General features: G+C 42.1%; 1 protein-coding gene across 2 annotated transcripts in view; it reads left to right on the top strand.

Annotated features, from left to right (window-relative positions):
- The window catches only part of LOC140211067 (protein FAM107B-like), a 154,974-nt gene that overhangs the window by 67,389 nt on the left and 67,468 nt on the right, over window positions 1-20,117 (top strand). The window contains exon 2 of one of the 2 annotated variants that reach the window (XM_072280476.1): window positions 10,293-10,356. The exons of the other annotated variant lie outside the window; for it this stretch is intronic. Within the exon in view, the coding sequence (XP_072136577.1) occupies window positions 10,293-10,356 (64 nt within the window). The remainder of the gene's footprint in view (window positions 1-10,292; window positions 10,357-20,117) is intronic. 2 annotated transcript variants of the gene reach the window in all.

The raw sequence follows: 20,117 nt of genomic DNA, 5'->3' as shown, positions 1-20,117 counted from the left end.
ACCACAAATTTTAATGCCAACTGCAAACATTCCTCGTGCCACTTACTGTCATGGTCCAGTCCGTGAAATCCGCATTCCGGTTCACGGTTCGGTCCATCGATCTGTATTCCAGGTTTTCCGGTTTACCCTTGTTCTGTTGGTGCCTTAATTGAGGCACACGATTCTCATTTTGGGCTGGCTACATAAATAGCTCCTGGGTTCAGCTTCATTTGCTGGACTGTTCCTTTCACCTTCCTCCTGCAACCTCTGCTTGAAGCCTTGGCCTGAAGACTTGCCTGCAACCTCACTTGTGTCCTCGCCTGTATTGCCGTCAAGTTCTACTGCCGGAGCAAGACCGGAGCCTTGCTGTGTCTAGATAAGGAACTGTCTTTTGTTGTTTGGAACTGTCCCTGTGTCCACGCCTTTGCTAGGTAGGTCCAGCCGTTTGCCGCTACCTTGTGTTGAGAAGTGTCTCATCATGTTCAGCATTCTGTGTATGAGTCCTGGCCCTACGTCCTGTTCCCAAGGAGGGGTCCCGGCTCTGTGTTCTGCGTTCCTGTCTCCCAAGACCAAGTCAAGGCTTTGGGGTCTTATCCTGTCCTTGTGCCTCGCCCAGCCCAGCAGTACCTCATCTAGTCCAAGCCACGTCCAAGGACCTTGTCTAGTCCAAGCCAAGGCTTTGTGTTCTCTTCCTGTGCAGGAGTTCCACGTCCAGTCCTGTACACATGTCCAGTCCTGCAACCATGTCTGTCCTTGCCTAGATCCGGAGTCCGAGCCCGAGTCAAAACCCAGGTTCTGGGTGCCTGTCCAGTCTCTGGCTCGGAGTCCTTGTCCAGGTTCCAAGTTCCTTGTTCCTCGTCCAGGTCCCGCTTTCCTAGTCCAGGCCCTGTATCCTAGTCTCGTCCAGGGCCGGTGTCTTGTCCAGCGTCGTTTCTTCCACACTTCCCTTGCTTTCCTTTCACACCTAGTCCTGTTCCTAGTACTTCAGTGTCTGTGTCTTGCTCTTGGATTCGCCACCAACGCCGGCCTCTATAACACTTACATTCTCATTCAAATCATTAATATAATAGACAAACAACAGTAGACCCAGCTCTGATCCTGTAGCACACCACAAGTCTCAGGTCTTCAGTATGAAAGAACAACCCTCCTCAATGCTTGAGGTTACCAGCATTTCCTTACCTGCAAACAACCTCTCCAAAACTACTTCTGAGAGCTTCTGGTTGATGCCATCAAAATCAGCTTTCTCCCAATTTATCACTTTAGTGAGGACCATTCCGGTCTTTTTCAAAGCTATCTTGAAACCGTTAGAGTTATGGCCAATGCCCTCAAAGACCACCCTCCCCCCCGCCCCCCGATGTCACAGCCTCATTTCCTGAGAGGAGTTCAAGTGTAGCCCCCTTTCTGGCAGGGCCATCTAAATATTGCTTCAGAAAACTTTTCTGAACATACATAACAACTTCTTCCCCATCTATCCATTAGTATGTGACAGTCCCCATCTAAATCATTAATATTTAGCATATTAGAGAAACTAAAATGGCTTACTCATACAGCCCTATTATTCCTACACCTGCATGTGATCTCTATATAGATATTCCTCACTAATTCCCACTGACTATGAGGGAGGCTATAATCCCATTGTTTTATTACACATGTGACCTTGCTGGATGCTCCCTCAAGGATATCTTCTCTAAATATTAGAACAATAATCTCCCTAATCAATAGTGCAAATCCTTAACTTTTACCTCTGTCGCACCAGTAGCAATAGTATCCCAAGACACTGAGCTGCCATTCTTCCCCATCCTTCAAACATGTGCTGATCCATGCTCTGTTTATCTGTCTTACCTGTGAGTCTTCTTACATTAGAGTAAATGCCACCTAGCTTAACTGATATTCCAAGTTCCTGTCCTTACCCGGGCTGTTCCACTTGTTTTAACCTCTATATTTGCTTCATATTTGAATGCAATACATTACCAATTTGGGTCTCAACAGCCCCACCTACCCCTCCACCACAACCACCACCAGAATAGTCTAAACTTTCCTGAGTAGCTTCAGCTAACCTCTTTCAAAGAAGAGATCCCAATGGTGATCCAAGTAGCTGAAATCATCCAGCATTCACCAATTGTTCAGCCATGCATTCATTTGCCTTGCCCTCCTATTCCTGCCATCATGAGCATGTGGCACAGGGAGCATGTTAGCCAGAGGATAGTGAATCTGTGGAATTCTTTGCCACAGGCAGCTGTGGAGGCCAAGTGTTTATGTATATTTAAGGCAGAGTTTGATAGCTTTTTGATTGGCCAGGGCATGAAGGGATACCGGGGGGTGGGGGGGGGTGTTTGGGGAAGGTCGGGGTTGAGAGGAAAATTGGATCAGCCATGTTGAAATAGCAGAACAGATACAATGGGCCAAATAGCCTAATTCTGCTCCTATATCTTATGGTCTTATGATAATCTTAAAATGACAACCCAAGTAGACAGCCAACTTTTTGACTAACTCTGCAGCGTAACCTCCTCCCTGAAACTCCTGCCTCTTTTATGCTCCTCAGTTTGAAATCTAGAAATACATATTAATTAAAGGTATATGACAAGCTCAAAGAAGTGCAAGCTGTATGAAAACTGGATAAATTATAAAAATTACAGATACAAATAGCAAGGTAATATTCAGTTACTAATGTTCTTCTCAAGCAGGACTCACCTCTACTAATCCCACGCCTTTACAATTTTATATTTCCACCATACTGATCCAGTTCCATTGTACTTGATGCTGCAGTAGTCACCTCCAGTGAAATCCTCTGGACTCTAAGGTTAAATCAAATGGATGCAATCACAGTGCTATCTCAAAGATAGTGATGAATGCGTTTCCAATTAAGAATGGATGATTTAAAAGGGCTGGGTGTTGGGACCAGAGGCAATGGTCAGGCCAGTTCTGCTTGCTTCTCCACAACGTTTACTCTGCTCTGTTATGCGCTGAACTGAGGGTGAGGCTGTAGTCTGCTCTGGCTGCTCCAGGCTTCGTGTCTGAGAACTCACTTTCATTCTAAATGCTATTTGTTTATTTCTATCATCTGCAAGGTTTGTTTTCTCTCTGAACATTGGGTGCTTGTCAGTCTTCTTCTGTATATGGGTTCTTGTGAGTTTCTTTGTTTTGTGGCTCCCTGTAAGGAGACGAATTTCAATGCTGAATAATATGTACATACAAGGGGTGATTGATAAGTTTGTGGCCTAAGGTAGAAGGCGTCAATCTTAGAAAACCTAGCACATTTATTTTTCAACATAGTCCCCTCCTACATTTACACACTTAGTCCAGTGGTCATGGAGCATACGGATCTTGGACCTCCGGAAAGTGTCCACAGCAGGGGTGGTTGATAAGTTTGTGGCCTAGGGTAGAAGGAGGTGAGTTATTCACTTCAAAATATTTTTTTTAAATGTGCTAGGTTTTCTAAAATTGACTCCTTCTACCTTAGGCCACGAACATATCAATCACCCCTCGTACTTCGATAATAAATGTACTTTGACCTTTGAACGAAAAATTTCCACTGCTTTAATGTCCAAGTCTGAGTCATCAATGTAAGATGATCCACAGAACCAGTCGCAGTGTGAGAGACCTGACTGCTGTGGCTTTCTTCTGCTTGGTTGTCTCCAGAAGCCGTATACCTATTATTAAAGGGAATATTGGTTCAAGGTTCCAAAGTACATTTATTATCAAAGTATGTATGCAGTATGCAACTCTGAGATTCACCTTCTCCAGACAGCCACGAAACAAAGAAAACCATGGAGCCATTCAAAGAAAAACATCAACCCCCCCCATGCAAAAAAAACAAATCACGCAAACAGCAACAAGAACATCAACCCCTCCCTGCATGCAAAAAATCGCACAAGTGGCAACAAGAACATCAACCCCCTCACTCACAAAAAACAAATCACTCAAACAGCAACAAGAGCACCAAACCCAAAACCCCAAATTCCCCCCACTCAAAAAAAACATGAAACGCACAATTGGCAACAAAAAAGAACAAGCGAAAACAGAGAATATACAAGGGGTGATTGATACATTCGTGGCCTACGGTAGAAGGAGTCAATTTTAGAAAACCTAGCACATTTATTTATCAACATCACCCCTCCTACATTTACACACTTAGTCCAGCGGTCGTGGAGCATATAGATCCCTTCTTTGTAGAAGTTAGCATCTTGGACCTCCAGAAAGTGGTCCACAGCAGGGCTGATTGATAAATTCGTGGCCTAAGGTAGGCGGGGAGGAGTTATGCACATGCAGTTCAACTCTGAGTGATTATGCAGAAAGTTTGAAGTTAATAACTGATTGCCTTCTACCTTAGACCACGAACTTATCAATCACCCCTGCTGTGGACCAGGTCCAAGACACCGATTTCTACAAAGAAGGGATCCGTATGCTCCACAACCACTGGACTAGGTGTGTAAATGTAGGAGGGGGCTATGTTGGAAAAATAAATGTGCTAGGTTTTCTAAAATTGACTCCTTCTACCTTAGGCCACGAATTTATCAATCACCCTTCGTAAGACATAAAGCTAAAAGAGTCTACAGTCCAATCCATAAATCACAGACCTAAAACTTTGGTATCATCCTCCAACAGTATTGATGGAGAGAGAGGGAGAGAGAGAGACCATTCGAACACAGGGCTTTCCCTTGGGAGCAGCAAGTGAGAAACCATCACACACAGACAACTCTCAGGAGCAATGAGCTAGAGGCTGGTAGATGGTGCTGAGAATTTAAGGAAATATGATTTTGTTCTTTATTATTTTGTGAAATGTAGGTAAAAATTCAGTGGAACATTTCATTTGATGTAAAGTACATAAGTTTTTCATCAGTTAAGCATTAGTTTCTAAATGTAATTTCATCCTTGCCTAAGCAATAAATCTCACACTGCAGATATTATGTTGGCATTGAAAGACACAAATGACTCATAGACAAGAGGTACTGCAGGTGCTGGAGATCTAGAACAATACACACAATGTGCCAGAGGTGCTCAGCAGGTCAGGCAGCATCTATGGACGGGAATAAACAGTCGGCGTTTCAGGCCGAGACCCTTCATCAGGACTCATCTTATGTCCGCTGATGGTTGAGAGCTTCCACTGCAGCATCCTACACTGTAAAGAGCCCATGACCCAACAGTTGTAAATTTAGTACCCCCGGCAAAGGCACAGACCACTTATCCAGCACTGTCCAGCTGTTACCAGAACCTGTCATGAACTCTTCAGACCAGCGTGGGGCGCCAGAGAGTGCTAGGCCTCGGCACTCTGACAGACCTGAGCACCATTGATTTGCTTTAACAAGAAAGTTAAGTGACTGGTTTAGTCGTGAAGTTTTCCTTGTGTTTTCTGTGCTACCTAGTAATTGAATGCTGGTTCCTCATGCATTCTGTTATTAGTTTATTGAGTTCTGATTTTGATATGCATGGGCTCCCTTCTATAAGCACTATAAGTTCGTCACGACCAGCATTCATCACTCAGTCCTCAAGTTGGTTTCCAAGTGAACTAACCTTCTGGGTATTCTCGCCTTCTCGAATAAGTATGCTCTGAGTTATTTGTTGTTCCTGTTATGTTCTTCAAATAAATCCTCTTTGATACTTTCTACCTTTGAGCCTGGGTCCGTTTGCCTGAAGATCTCATTACAGCAGGACCCAGCCATCTTGGCCCCAGTGGAGTTGGAACAATTATGTATAGTGTTGACCTGCATTGGACAGCATGAACTTTTGCATTCTTCAGGGGTAGACTCTGGCTCTGAGCGTCTGCCTGTGCATCCTGCTATGTTTGCTCAGAGCTTATCACAAGGGTTCAAGTAACCTGCCAGCCCTGGAGCAGTACAATGGAGACCTTAAGTCTTGCCGTGGTTTCTTAAATTGAGTGTTCTCTGGTGTTCCCCTTGGGCAGGAGTAAGTTGGCTTGCTTTAGTTCCTCTCCTTTCGGGCATAGCCCTTTCATGGGCTACAGTCCTATGGGAGAAGAACTCTGCCGTGTGCTTTAATGTCAGTATAATTTTAAGAGCTATGAGGGAGGTATTCTTCCACCCGCCAGGGGTCCAGAGACAGCCAGTAGACTCCTTCATTTGCGTCAGGGGACTCGATCTGTCGCTAACTATTCAGCTGAGTTCTGGACCTTGGTGGCAGAGAGTGGGTGGAACATTGAGGCTTTGGTTGCCCTGTTTAAATGGGGATTAAATGACCAACTCAAGGATGTTCTAGCGGCCAATGACCTGATAGAGGATTTGGTGGAGTTTATGCATATGGCTAGTAGAATTGATAATCACATGTCCGAGAGAAGGAGGGAGAGGTGTGTTAAGTTCTCCCAGAGAGCTGGCTCTCGAAATTCTGCTATGGCTTCTCCGGTTCCACAGTCAGAGACTCCTTCCAGTCTTCCCTGGAAGAGCCCGTGCAACTGGGAAGAACCTGGCTTTCACCAGCCGAGCAAGAGAGACGTGTGAAGAAGAGCTGCTTTTTTGCAGTAAAGCTGGCCATTTTCGAGTCACTTGTCCCAAGTTGTTGGGAAACTTCCAGGACCATCCAGAGAGGAGAACTGTGATGGTCCCTAGTCTGTAACCTGGTTCGAAAAATTCCAGGGTGGTATTACCTTCCCTATTGCCTTGTTGGGGGGTGGGGAGGGAACATCAACAATCCCTTGGGGCATTGGTAGACTCTGGTTCAACGGGGAATTTTTTAGATCTTGAACTGGCCAAGAAGATTCAAATTCCTAAGTTATGTCTTGACCAGCACTTACTGCTCCAGCATTAGATAAGAGGTCATTGGGACCTGGACAAATTTCTTATACTCTGTTCCCCTCAAGTTACTGTTTGGTATGTATGGGGAGACAATTCAGTTCCACCTTATTCATTCACCAGATATTCCCACTAATCCTTGATTTCATGCGTTTACTTTTCCCTAATATGTGTATTATTTGGTCTTCTAGCATTGTTCAGGTTAGTCAAACTTTTGCCGGAATAATTATCTTTCTAAAAGTTTCGAGGGAGCAGCCAAAGGTTCTGAGTTGCCGAGCCTGTGTTTCCGAGATGCCAGCTCGAGTTTGCTGTGAATGATGTCAAGTCAGCTCCAATGCCTTTTTGTGTCTGCAAATTCCTATCATCGCTGCATTTGCAACTTTAGTTCTATTGCAGCTCCACTTACCAACCTCACTAAAAGGTCTGCAGAGCCTTTCCGTTGGACTCCAGAGGCAGAAGCCGATTTCTGCAACTTTAAGAACAGATTTAACACAGCACCTGTACTTGATCCCCCGATCCAAACTTACCTTTTGTAGTGGAGGCTGATCCCTCAGACATCAGAGTAGGAGCCATGCTCTCTCAATGAACCATCCCTGACCAGAAGTTACACCCATGTGTCTTCATCTCCTGCCGAGCTGAACTATGACATCGGCCACATCAGGCATGACATTAGCTTGTTGTCCAGATGTCATTTGAAGAATGGAGATATTGATTGGAGGCAATAAAACATCCTTTTGTGTTTTGGACTGATTGTAAAAACTTGGGCTTGTATCCAGGATGCAAAGAGGCTGAACTCCCTGTTTTTCAACATAATTTTTATAACTTACAGACCAGATTCCAAGAATCAGAAACCAGACACTCTCTCTAGACAGGCTGATACACCCAAGAACTACTAGAGACCATTCTCCCCCGTTGAAGGCTGGTAGCTCCTATTAGATGGGAGAATATTTCTATTGTGTGATTCTCAAAGGCATGCCACTTTGTCCCTCTTCTCAAACTCCCCACGGTGTCAGAGGTGGCCAATCTTATGTTTGCGAATTATCTTCTGGAGGAGTGGCTTTCCCCGGGATATCGCCTTGAACTGTGGTCCACAATTCACATCTAAATTGGAAGGCCTTTTCTCAGCTCATTGGGGCTACCTACTGTTAGCTTATCCTCTGGGTTCCATCTGCAAATCAATGGGATGACAGAGGGAAGTAATCCAGGATTGGGAAAGATCCCTAAGGTGTTTTTTTTTATTTCAGGGAGCTCAACTACATGGAATGACCATTTTATTTAGGCAGAGTTCACACATAATAATTTTTTTTACATTCTTCTTTTGTGATGTCACCCTTTGAATGTCAGTTCGGCTACAGTCTTCCTCTATTCCTGGAGCAAGAGCTCGAGGTGGGTGAACCTGCAGCCAATAAGTTGGGTAAGAGGTGCAGGCAAACATAGTCGATGGCCAGATCGATATTAATGGCCAACTCCCAATAGCAGCAGCATCTGGCTAATCATTGAAGGCGACCAGGTCCTTTGTTCTGTCTGGGCCAGCGGGTTTGGCTTTCCACTCAAGACCTACCTATGCGGGTGGAATCTCAGAAATTGGCTCCAAAATACATCGGTCCTTTTAAACTTCTACAGAGAATCACTTTGATGTCACACCATCTACAATTACCACGAACTCTGCGTATTCATCCTGCCCTTCATGTTTCTCTTCTTAAACCTGTACTCTCTAGTCTCCTGGGCCATATTTCCCAGTCTCTTATTCCTCTTTGTTTCGTTGATGATCAACAAGTATACACAGTTCAGTGACTGCTAGACTCTCGTTTTGTTCATGGTAATGTACAGTACCTCAGGGAATGGGAGAATTATGGCGCAGAGGAGAGATGCTGGGTTCCCTCCCATAACATTTTGAATCTTCAGTTAATTATGGGCTATCATAGCAAATACCCAGATCACCCTGAGCTGACAGGAGCCGCTCATAGGAAGTGGGGGTGGGGGGGCGGCCTGTCATGAACTCTTCAGAACAACATGGGGCACCAGAGAGCATGGGTCCTCAGAGCTCCGAAGCACCTGAACATCATTGATCTGATTTAACTAGTTGTTAAGTGACTGGTTAAGTCAGTAAGTATTCCTGGTCTTTTTCGTGCCACTTCTCTGTTTGAATGCAGGTTCCTCATGCATCCTGTTTTTAGTTTACTGGGTTTTGATCTTGATATGCACGACATTCCCATGCTATATTCTATTTAAAGTTTGTCATGACTAGCATTCCTTGCTGAGTTCTGAATTTGGGTTCTGACTGAACTAACGCTCGGGTAAGTACGCTGTGAGTCATTTGTTATTCCTCAGTTATGTTCTTCGAATAAATCCTCATCATTACTTTCTACCTTCAAGTCTTAAGTTTACACCACGCCTGGGTTTGTTTTGCCTGAAGCTTCCATTACAGAACCAGTCCTATGTCTCATAGTCTTGCAGTCTTCTTCAAATGACTCTTCTCCCCTGCGGTCTATGGCACCCAGCCATCATTGGTCCTGGTTGTTAGTTCCTACCTGTGTTTCAGTTTCTGAAACTGACTTTTGTCTTTTAACGTAGTAATCTGAACATGAAATTAGGTTCCCAGGCCTACCAGGGCAAGAGGCAGACTTCACATCAGGGAAGTCCTTATAATATGGAAGTACTGATATTAAACCTTTTTTCTTCAGAACATGTGAAATTGCTTTTCATGCATTCAAGTTGTGATTAACAGTAAGCAAATTAATTACTAATGATCTTTTTAAATTTTTATTATAGCTTTTTCTTTTCATTTGATAATTCACAGCGTGAGTTTTGATCTTAACAGAAGCTCCTGAATGAAAGCTGAATTTTTCTTTGGTAATTCTCAGGTGCCTTCTTAGTAAATCTTATTTAAGACCATTAATCAGTGGCAGAGGACCTTGATCTTAAAGTTCAAAGTTTCAAGTAAATTTATTATCAAAGTACATATATTAAGTTTGCTTTGAACTTTGAATTCTTTACATCTGCCAAATAGCATTTTTTGCTTTTTTTTAAATACAGCATATTTGGCTGAAATCCTTCTTTCAAGGCAAACCATTAGTGCTGATTTACATAAGTGCTCTTCATCACATCAAAACCTACTCTAATAATTAGGACGGATCATGAGGAAACGCTGCAGCTGTTCACTCCTACTTCTCCTCTTACTGATGATCACAAAGCACTGATAAAGTGGAAATATTACCGACTCCGTCACAATGTTAACTGCGATGAAAACAGCCCCAAAGATGTTTCTTGTTATAGTCATACATGCATAGAGTCATCTCCCAAGTTCACATTTCCAGCAAGTGATCTGGCCCACAGCCATTGTGCATTGGAAAATCGTAAGCACATTTCATCACTACTAAACTTTGGGGTGGTTTTCACGCATGTTGACAGATTCTTTTCACAAAAGAAAAAGTGCTGAAGATGCCACAGATGAAACAGTGGTTCAGGTGCAAAACCTTTCTTGTGAAACAATAAATTAATTTGTTTCCTAAAATCAGCAGTCAGAGGAAAAAATTTAAATTCCATCATTTTTTTTTACTTTTTTTACAGAAAGGATATTCTTTGCAATCCAAGTCAAACAATGAAAATAGAAAACATATACTGAATGGCTCGGGTAAGCTCTCATTTAAGTTATATGTCTTAATTCAGAACAAAAATCTATATCTGTACATATAACTTTCAAATTAACTTTGGGTGTATATTAGAAAATTTAACTAAATTATAATGAAACTTCTTAGTTAAAATATACTAGGGCAAATCTGATGGGATGAAGGTTGTACATACTCAAAGCTACTGAGGATCTAAGAGTCATACAGCAGAGAAACAAGGCCTTTCTCTCATCATACCCAGGCCAACTTTGAAGCCCCAGCTTTATAATTCTCCTTTATTAGCACTTGGTCCATGGCCTGTGTGCCACGACAATTCAATTCAACATCTAGCTACTTCTTAAATATCGTATCTGCATCCACGCCCATTCCGACAGTATGTTCCAGATTCCAGCCACCTACTGGCTAAAACTTTTCTCCACAGATTCCCTCTAAACCTTTACCTATAACATCTTAACGACTGCCATGGACATTGTTTCCACACAGAGCAAGACCATAAAGATGTATGCAAAACTTTAGGGAGGCCTTTGTAATTTGTTCTCCAAATTAAGTTATGCTCACCCAAAGAAGTGGAAGTATCTAAAACACAGTGGGTTGTCTTCACCTGTGGAAGTTATAGACTGCTGCAGTACCTCTGGTGAAGATAGTCCAATTGTTTTAACATGTCGCAAGCCCCTGGTGTTTTGAACTGACGCAATAGAGGAAGAGCAGCACATATCAAAGTGAGGAAGCTCTGTGATTTGAAGGAATGCTTGAGGAATCATCCATTCTATTGGATCTTCTGCCTTTCAGCAATTGATGATGGGGATCTCGGGTTTGGGAAGTGGAAGTAAAACAGCCTTGACAAGTTTCTGCCGTGTACTTTTTCAGTATTGCAGTCTGTACCAGGATGTACTAGTAATGAGAAAATTGTCATTGAGAGCTGATGCATGAAGATCTAGTCACAGAGAGTACTTTGAATTGAATGGTGATGAGTAGCTTAAGTAATATTGTAGGTGTACTCCTGCAGTCAAATGGAGAATATTCCCTCACATGACCATTTCATTTACATGGCTGGTCCAAAGAAGTTTCTGAGAAAACTCAGCCATTCTTCTCAGAGATTTACAAGGATGTTGCCTGGATTGGAGGGCATATATTACGAGAATAGGTTGAGTGAACTTGGCCTTTTCTTCTGGAGTGACAGAGGATGAGAGGTGACCTGATAGAGGTGTATAAGATGATGAGAGGCATTGATTGTGTGGACAGCCAGAAGCTTTTTCCCAAGACTGAAATGGCTAACATGAGGGGCGCAGTTTTAAGGTGCTTGGAAATAGGTACCAAGGGGATGTCAGTGGAAAGTTTTTCACACAGAGAGTGGTGGGTACATGGAATGCACTGCCAACAGCAGTGGTGGAGGTGGATAAAATAGGGTCCTTTAAAAGTCTCTTATTTAGGTGCATGGAGTTTAGGAAAACAGAGGGCTATGCGGTAGGGAAATTCTAGGCAGTTTCTAGAGTAGGTTACATGGTCGGCACAACATTGTGGGCCGAAGGGCCTGTAATGTGCTGTAGATTTCTATATTCTATGTTCTGTGTCCTACTCTATTGCCCGGTCTTGTTCATTTTATTGTTGTCGTAAAGTGCCACTTCCATTTGTTCTTTTGTATAACATGATGTAAGAGTGTGGGAAACTTACTTGACCTATGCGCATTAAAATGGCAGGATTCAGTGTGTTGCAGATCAGGAGAATGTCACAGATTCATAGTCAATGTTTTGCTGTATGTCTTGGAGATGCGCCTCTTAAGAAGAAACAATTCTGCTCCTGTCCTTTCCTTTTCCAAACATCTCGCATCACCAATGGCAGCAGCATTTAAAGTGCAAGCAGCTTCTCTTTAGGAAGTATTGAATGTTGTATGGCAGTTTCTTCTTGTTTCATTCACTAAGATACCAGGGGATAGCCAGTTATTTGAATTAACAGAGTTAATTTTCTCATGAAAGAACTTACATAGTGCAAAGTGGCATTTCATTGCTTTGTGCTCATCATCACACATGCTACAATTCATAATGTGGTATCAAATAATATTAGATATGACACAAAATTATGCCAACTTTTTGGAGAGGCATTCTCCAAACTGAGTTATGCTCATCCAAAGATGTGAAAGTATCTATTTCTTTTTTTTGGTGTGTAGCTTACCAGGAGGACAAATAGGAGACCTCCTTGGATGAGTGGATAAGCTCCTGGCCAGACCTGGGGTAGATCCAGTAGTCACTGTCCGTATTGGAACAAATGACATAGGCAAGGGTAGGCTGTCAGTTCTGCAAGACAAATTTAAAGGTGGGAAGCTTCGGGACAGAACTGACAAGGTGGTCTTCTCAGAAGTTTTGCCATGTGCCACGTGCCAATCCAGGTAAAACTGGGGAGATTAGAAGATTTAACGCGTGGCTCACATCATGGTGTAGTTTAGAGGGACATAGGTTCATGAGACATTGGGACACCTTTTGGGGCTGGTGGAGCCTGTACTGCCAGGACAGGTTGCATTTGAACCGGAGGGACACTAATGTACTGGGCAGGCGTATGCTTCAGTTACTTGAGGACTGTTTCAACTTGGGGATGGGGGGCAGGAAACTTGGAAAAGGCCAGGCTCAACTGTTTAAGCACCTCAGTGGAGAAGAACATATTCAGACATATAACTGATTATAGGCTTCAAAAATATAAAAGTAGGTCGGAAGATGATGAAGAACATCAGCAATAGACTATGGATGGCCTGTATAAGTACAAGAAGTATTAAGAATAAAATAAACAAGCTGGAATTATACACAAGTTCATATAAAGACAATATAATAGCAATAACTAAAATCTGGCAAGACCTCAAAGGATGGCTATGAATATTATATTAAAGGATATACTTGGGAAAGATAGGCAAGACTGTAAAGGTGGAGGAGTAGCCATATACGTAAGAGAGAATTTAAATGTGAGACTTATGATAGGAGATGAATCGAGACTTAGTGAAGATATCTGGATGAGAATTGAAAGCTATCAGGATAAAAGAATAACATTGGGTGTATGTTATAAACCCCCTAATGATGACAGTGATTTTAATGAACAGAATATTAAAAAAGGTCAAGTTCAGAGGGTGATGTTATAGCTACGGGTGACTTTAATTTCCCAAATATTAAGTGGGAGAACCCAGTAACTAATGGATTACAGGAAAGTGAAGTCACTGAGTTAGTGAATGATTGTTTTTTTGACCCAGTATGTAAATGCATCAACAAGAGGGGAGGCCTATCTAGATTTGATGTTCTGTAACAATCAGAGTAGAATTTTCAGTACGGGAGCTGTTGAGCCTTTAGGAAAAAGTGATCATGACATTGTTTGTCTCAAAGGTTTTTTGGGAGAGTATATCAGTAAAAACCAAAGCCATTAAATTGAATTTCAGAAAGGCAAAGTTCGTGCAGATGTGGCAAAGACTTCAGAAGGTAAACTGAAAAGAACTGCTTGACGTAGGAAGAGGTACAGTCGATGTTTCGGGCCGAGACCCTTCGTCAGTTGCTGCGTTTACCAGCAACTTTTATGTGTGTTGCTTGAAATTCCTGCATCTGCAGATCTCCTCGTGTTTACTTGACGTAGGGTCAGTTGAGAAACAAAGGGTTGATTTAAAGAGGTAATACATGCAGTGCAGGAAATGTTCATACCCAAGGTCAGGAGAAGCAATAAAAACAAAAGATCAACTACATGGATGAATAAAGAGATACACAAAAATTATTGAAGAAAAGACAGCTATATAAGGAATACAGAAAAAAATAGTAATGATGTTAACCATAAGGCATATGAAAATAAGAGAGCTGTAGCCAAGAGGGAAATTCAGATTGCCAAACAGCAGGTTGAGAAGGAGATTGCTGATAATGCTAAGATTGACCCTAAGCGATTTTAACTTTAGTACTAAAAGAAAAGACAAGGAGGAAGTTAAGTGTGTTAATAATAGTGGTGTTTTAAATTATGCAGAGAAGGACGTAACGGATACTCTTAACTCATATTTTGGTGAAGTATTCACCTGCAAAGGTGCTAGCAGTATATCAGTAAGTGTGGAGAGAAATAAGGTCGTTTGAAGTGACTTAGAAAGCTGAAAAGGCTGAAAGTTTATTCATCTCCAGGGCCAGACAATATAAATCCAGGGATACTTAAAGAGGTCTGTGATTATATATACAAACCCATAACATGCATTTTTCAAAAGTTATTGAAGTCTAGTGAAATCCCTAAGGACTGGTAATGGGCTGACGTTGTCCCAAAATATAGGAAGGGTGATCGCACTGACCCTGATAACAACAGACCAGTGAGCTTAATGTGTATCACACACAAGATAATGGAAACAATAATAAAGAATGAGGTGGAAAAGCAGCTGATAAGAACAAGCATGTTAGCAGAAAGACAGCATGGGTTCAGAAAGGGGAAATCATGCTTTACTAATATGCTGTTCTATGAAGAGGCAAATAAAATTATGATAACAATAGATCAGTTGATATAATTGTCTTGGACTTTTGGAAGGCTTTTGACAGGGTACCCCACAAGAAGTTAATAATCAAATTACAGGAGGTAGGGATTCAGGGTAACGAGAGTGAATGGGTGCAGAATTGGCTGAAAAACAAAAAACAATGAATTATGGTGAGAGGATTATTTTCACACCTGGAGCATGTTAAAAGTGGGGTTCCGCAGGGATCATAGAAACATAGAAACATAGGGATCGGGTTTGGAGCCACTGCTGTTTTTGATTTACATTAATAATTTGGATAAGCACGTAACAAATAAACCAGTAAAGTTTGCCGACAGTACAAAATTAGAGGGATGGGCTAATAACATTCAGGCAGCAGAATCAATGCAGCTAGATCTAAACAAAATCCAGATGTGGGCAGATAAATGGCAGATGAAATTTAGTGTAAGTAAGTGTAAAGTATTACATATAGGAATTAGAAATATTGGATGTAAGTATACAATGGCGGGGGGGTCTGGAATTAGAAAATGCACTGTGTGAGAAAGAGTTGGGTGACCTGGTAGACTCATTACTATCAACATCTAGCCAATGCACAGAAGCGATTAAGAAGACTAATAGAATATTGGGCTTTATAATGCGTTCAGTGGAGTTCAAGTCGAGGCATTCTCCTTAAACTGTATAATGCACTTACGAGGCCACACCTTGAGTACTGTGTACAATTTTGGTCTGCATATTGTGTGAGGGATGTGAAGGCACTGGAGAGAACCCAGAGAAGGACAACTAGGTTCATTCCAGGTCTGCAGGGTATGGGCTATGAAAAAAGATTGAAAGAATTGAATCTTTTTAGCCTAAGTAGACATTGAATGAGAAGAGACACGATAGAGGTATTCAAGATCATTACGGGTATAAGTAAAGTAGATGCTAGCTGCTACTTTAAAAGTAATCCATCATCAAGGACATGGGGCCATAGGTGCAGATTGGTTAAGTGGAGATTTCAGACTATCATTTACAAAGTGAGCTGTGGACACACGGAACAAACTATCTAGTTGTGTAGTGAGCATAGTGCCTTATAGACTTTCAGATCTAAACTCGATAGTTGTTTCAACACACTATGTGAATAGGAATTTGGCAAACTTGGTCAGGCCAAATGGCCTTTCTTGTCAAAAACTTTCTAACGCTCTAAGTTATGTATTCTGCTCCAGTTGTTGTATGATATAGATAGAATATTTCCAAAGTAAGATTTATGAAACTTGAATGTTTGTTTTCATTTTGCTTTTCATAAATTGTGTATAGTTTCCAACATTTTTAATATCAATTATGATAGAATTGGGCTTTAAAGAATGTTTTTACTTCACTTCACTAGTATGCTTAAGTAGAAAGAAATTGAATTTCTTTATACTTATGCATTTCTTGTAATTCATGGCAGAAAGAGCACACTTTCCAAAGTTAAGAAAGTGAGACATTTTGAGTTACTGTGGAAACTTTATTAATAAAACATGTACATATGAAAAAAAAATCAAATGACACTTGAGCCTACCATCATTTTTTCAAAACGTTAACGTAGTACTGAGATGTTTCAAAGCAGTATCAAGACTAGCAAAAGCAGTGTGTTTTATTTGCTCTTCATGCAACTTGTTGGGTGTAGTTGGCTTAAGTAAACAGGTAAAATCCTTCTAGAAGGAACAATTGAAGGCATGACATCCAAATATTTACATGGAGCTATGTTATTTAAATTGTCTAATTATAAAAAATAGTCTTGCTAAGGTGGATCCCATGCATCTTCATCTTCTGGATCAGCCTGCCCTGAGGGACCTTGTCGAATGCCATACTCAGCTTTAAGCTCAATGATCACTGAGTGCAACGTGTAAGGCATTAGTCTGTACACCCAGGACCACTGCAACAGGACATTGACAACCAATCAACTTTCAATAAATGAGGGGCACTGGAGGGATTTATCTTGTGAATATTCACTCCAAAAATTGTTTCAAATCATCATCACCATCATTATGTGCAGTGTCGTATGACGCGGGCAACCATGGTCTATGACCGTAATTGTTCTTGGCAAACTTTTCTACAGAAGCGGTTTGCAGTTGTCTTCTCCTGGGCAGTGTCTTTACAAGAAGGGTAATCCCAACCATTATCAATGCTCTTCAGGGTTTGTCTGCCTGGCACCAGTGGTCACATAACCAGCACCAGCTGCTCACACAACCTGCTCCCATGGGTTCATATGACCCTGATCAGGGGAAGAGGGGCTAAGCAGGTGCTAAGCCTTGCCTAAGTGTAACCTGCAGGTTAGTAAGGGAAGGAGCACCCTACACCTCTTTTGGTAGAGACATACCCTCACCCCACCACCCAATATTCCCAATACACAACCAATGACACTGATCTTGTAGAAAAACTGTACTTAATCTTCCAATAACTTGCACTTCAGAGGAATCTGGAAAGATAAGGGTTTGAGGCTGTGTTCATGACTGTGTACAGACTGCTCATTTGGAGCAGAGAGGGATGCAAGCATATTTATGCTGTGTTAGTAATGGTGTCAAAGGTTATGGGGAGAAGGCGTGAGAATGGTGTTGAGAGGGAAAATAGATCAGCCATGATTGAACGGCAGGGTAGACTCAATGAGCCAATTGGCCTAATTCTGCTCCTGTGTTTTACGGTCTAAGAGCAGTTGAACAAGTGCAGGTGGTTCTTCATCCTGCATTCAGTCAGTCCCAGTAAGAGGCATTTTGACTATACAGGAACTAAAGGACCCACTGTTATGGATTACCACTGTACAGGCACAAGCCCTTCGGCCCATTGCATTTACACCTGCACCATGAACACATCTACACTATTCCCATATTTCCTCTCACATCCTCATCATCTCCCTGCTGATTCCCCTGCCACCTATCAACGTCCATGGCCATTTTACAGCCACCAGTTAACCCACCCAAGTTCGTCTTAGGCATGTGGGAAGAAATTGGAGCTTGTGGAGGGGAAATTTATATCTCTAGAGCTATGAAGCATCATTGCTAACCCCTGTGGGGCAAAATCAAATTTTCACATTGCCTGCTCTCTCTGGTTTTTGCCATAGCATAAGGGTGAGCAGGAAAATTATTCTCAGCTAACAACTAGGTGATCCACAAAGGTAACCAAAAATTTGTGAGTGTCAGGGGGCAGATGTGAGTGTAGTTGCTATTATGGAAGAGAAGATGCTTGGGAAGCTGAAGGTGTCAAGTTACATAAGTCACCTGGACCAGATGGACTACACCTCAATATTCTAAGAGAAGTAGATGAAGAGATTGTGAAGGCATTTGTAGTCATCTTTTAAGAATCACTAGATCTTGGAATGGTTCCAGAGGACTGGAAATTTACAAATGTCATTCAATTCTTTAAGAAGGGAGGGAGGCAAAGACAGGAAATTATAGGCCAATTAGGCTGACTTCAGTGGTTGGCAAGATGTTGGAGCCTATTATTAAGGATGGGGTTTTGGAGTACTTGGAGGCACATAATAAATTCAGCCAAAATCAGCACGGTTTCCTAAAGGGGAAATCTCATCTGACAATCTGTTGCAACTCTTTGAGGAAATAACAGGCATGTGAGCAAAGGAGAGTCAGTGGCTGTTGTTTACTTGTATTTTCAGAAGGACTCTGACAAGGTGCTAACCAAGATTACTGGCTGTTTAATGAAAGAAGAACCCATGGTGTTACAGGAAAGATACTAGCATGGATAGAAGATTGGCTGACTGGCAGAAGACAAAGAGTAGGAATAAAGGGAACCGTTTCTGGTTGGCTGCCAGTGACTAGTGTTGTTCCGCAAGTCTCGGTGTTGGATTACTTCTTTTCAAGTTATATGTCAATGTCTTGGACGATGGAATTCGTGGCCAAGTTTATAGGTAATACAAAGATAGATGGAGGGGCAGGTGGGCTGAGGAAGCAGGGAGTCTGCAGAAGGACTTGGACAGATTTGGAGAATGGACAAAGAAGTGGCACATGGAATAGAGTGTTGGGAAGATTCAGGTTATTCAAGTTGGTAGAAGGAATAGAGGCATACACTGTTTTCTAAAATGGAAGAAAATTCGGAAATCTGAGGTGCAAAGAGACTTGGGAGTGCTCATCAGGAATCCCTAAACGTTAACTTGCAGGCTGAGTTGGTGGTAAGGAAGTAAGTGCAATTTTAGCTGTCATTTCAAGAAGACTAGAATATAAAAACAAAGATGTAATGCTGAGGCTCTATAAGGCAGTGGTCAGAATGCACTCTGAGTATTGTGAGCAGCTTTGGGCACCTTATCTAAGAAAGGACCTGCAGGTGTTGGAGAGAGTCCAGAGGACGTACACGAGAATGATTTTCGAGAATAATAGGGTTAACTTATGAGGAGTATTTGATGGCTCTGGGCCTGTACTCACTGGAGTTTGGAAGAATGAGGGGGATTTCATTAAAACCTATCAAATATTGAAACACCTAGATAGAGCAGATGTGGAGAAGATATTTCCCGTGGTGGGGGAGTCTAAGACCAAAGGGCATAGATTAAGAAATGAAGGATGTCCCTTTACAACAGAGATGAGGAGGAATTTCTTTGGACAAAGGGTGATAAGTCTGTGGAATTCATTGCCGCAGATGGCTTTGGAGACCAAGTCATTGATTATATTTGAAGTGGGGGTTGATAGTTTCTTGATTCGTCAGGGCATCGAAGGTTACATGGAGAAGGCAGGAGAATGGGATTAAAAGGGATAATATATCAGCCATGGTGGAATAGCAGAGCAGATGTGTCAAAAGTTGTAATTCTGCTCCTATGTCATATTCTGGTCTTATGGTAGCCCTGGGCAGCTTGTTTTCAGCTTCTCCTGCTCCCCAGGGAGGAAGATCCCCATCCACTCATGACCTTCTACACCACTGGTATTGATACTGAGATAGTTAAGTAACTTTTTCTGTTAATGGCCACTGACGGCAGGGTATCAAGCAGTTGGCTGAGTGGTATTACATCACCAGTGACCCAGGATCAGTTCCTGCCGCTGTCTATAAGGAGCTTGTACGTTCTCCGTGTGACCGCATAGGTTTCCTCTGGGTGCTCTGGTTTCCTCCCACAGTCCAAAGACATGAGGGTTAGTAGGTTAATTGATCACGTGGGTATAATTGGGAGGCGCAGGTTCATTTGGCAGGAGGGGCTTATTACCATGCTGTATCTCTAAATAAAAGAAAATAATTAAAATAAGTAACTCCATTTTTCTTTAGTTTAATAAGTTTGAAATTCAATTTCCTCTTGGATCTGACCTGAAATGTTCCAAAACAATCTACTTTTTGGAGATCATGGAGTGTGTGCAA

The sequence above is a fragment of the Mobula birostris genome, chromosome 16 (genome assembly GCF_030028105.1).
Source record: "Mobula birostris isolate sMobBir1 chromosome 16, sMobBir1.hap1, whole genome shotgun sequence".
Taxonomy (NCBI): domain Eukaryota; kingdom Metazoa; phylum Chordata; class Chondrichthyes; order Myliobatiformes; family Myliobatidae; genus Mobula; species Mobula birostris.
Note: the sequence above shows the minus strand (reverse complement) of the source record. Positions and strands in the feature narration are given on the sequence as shown.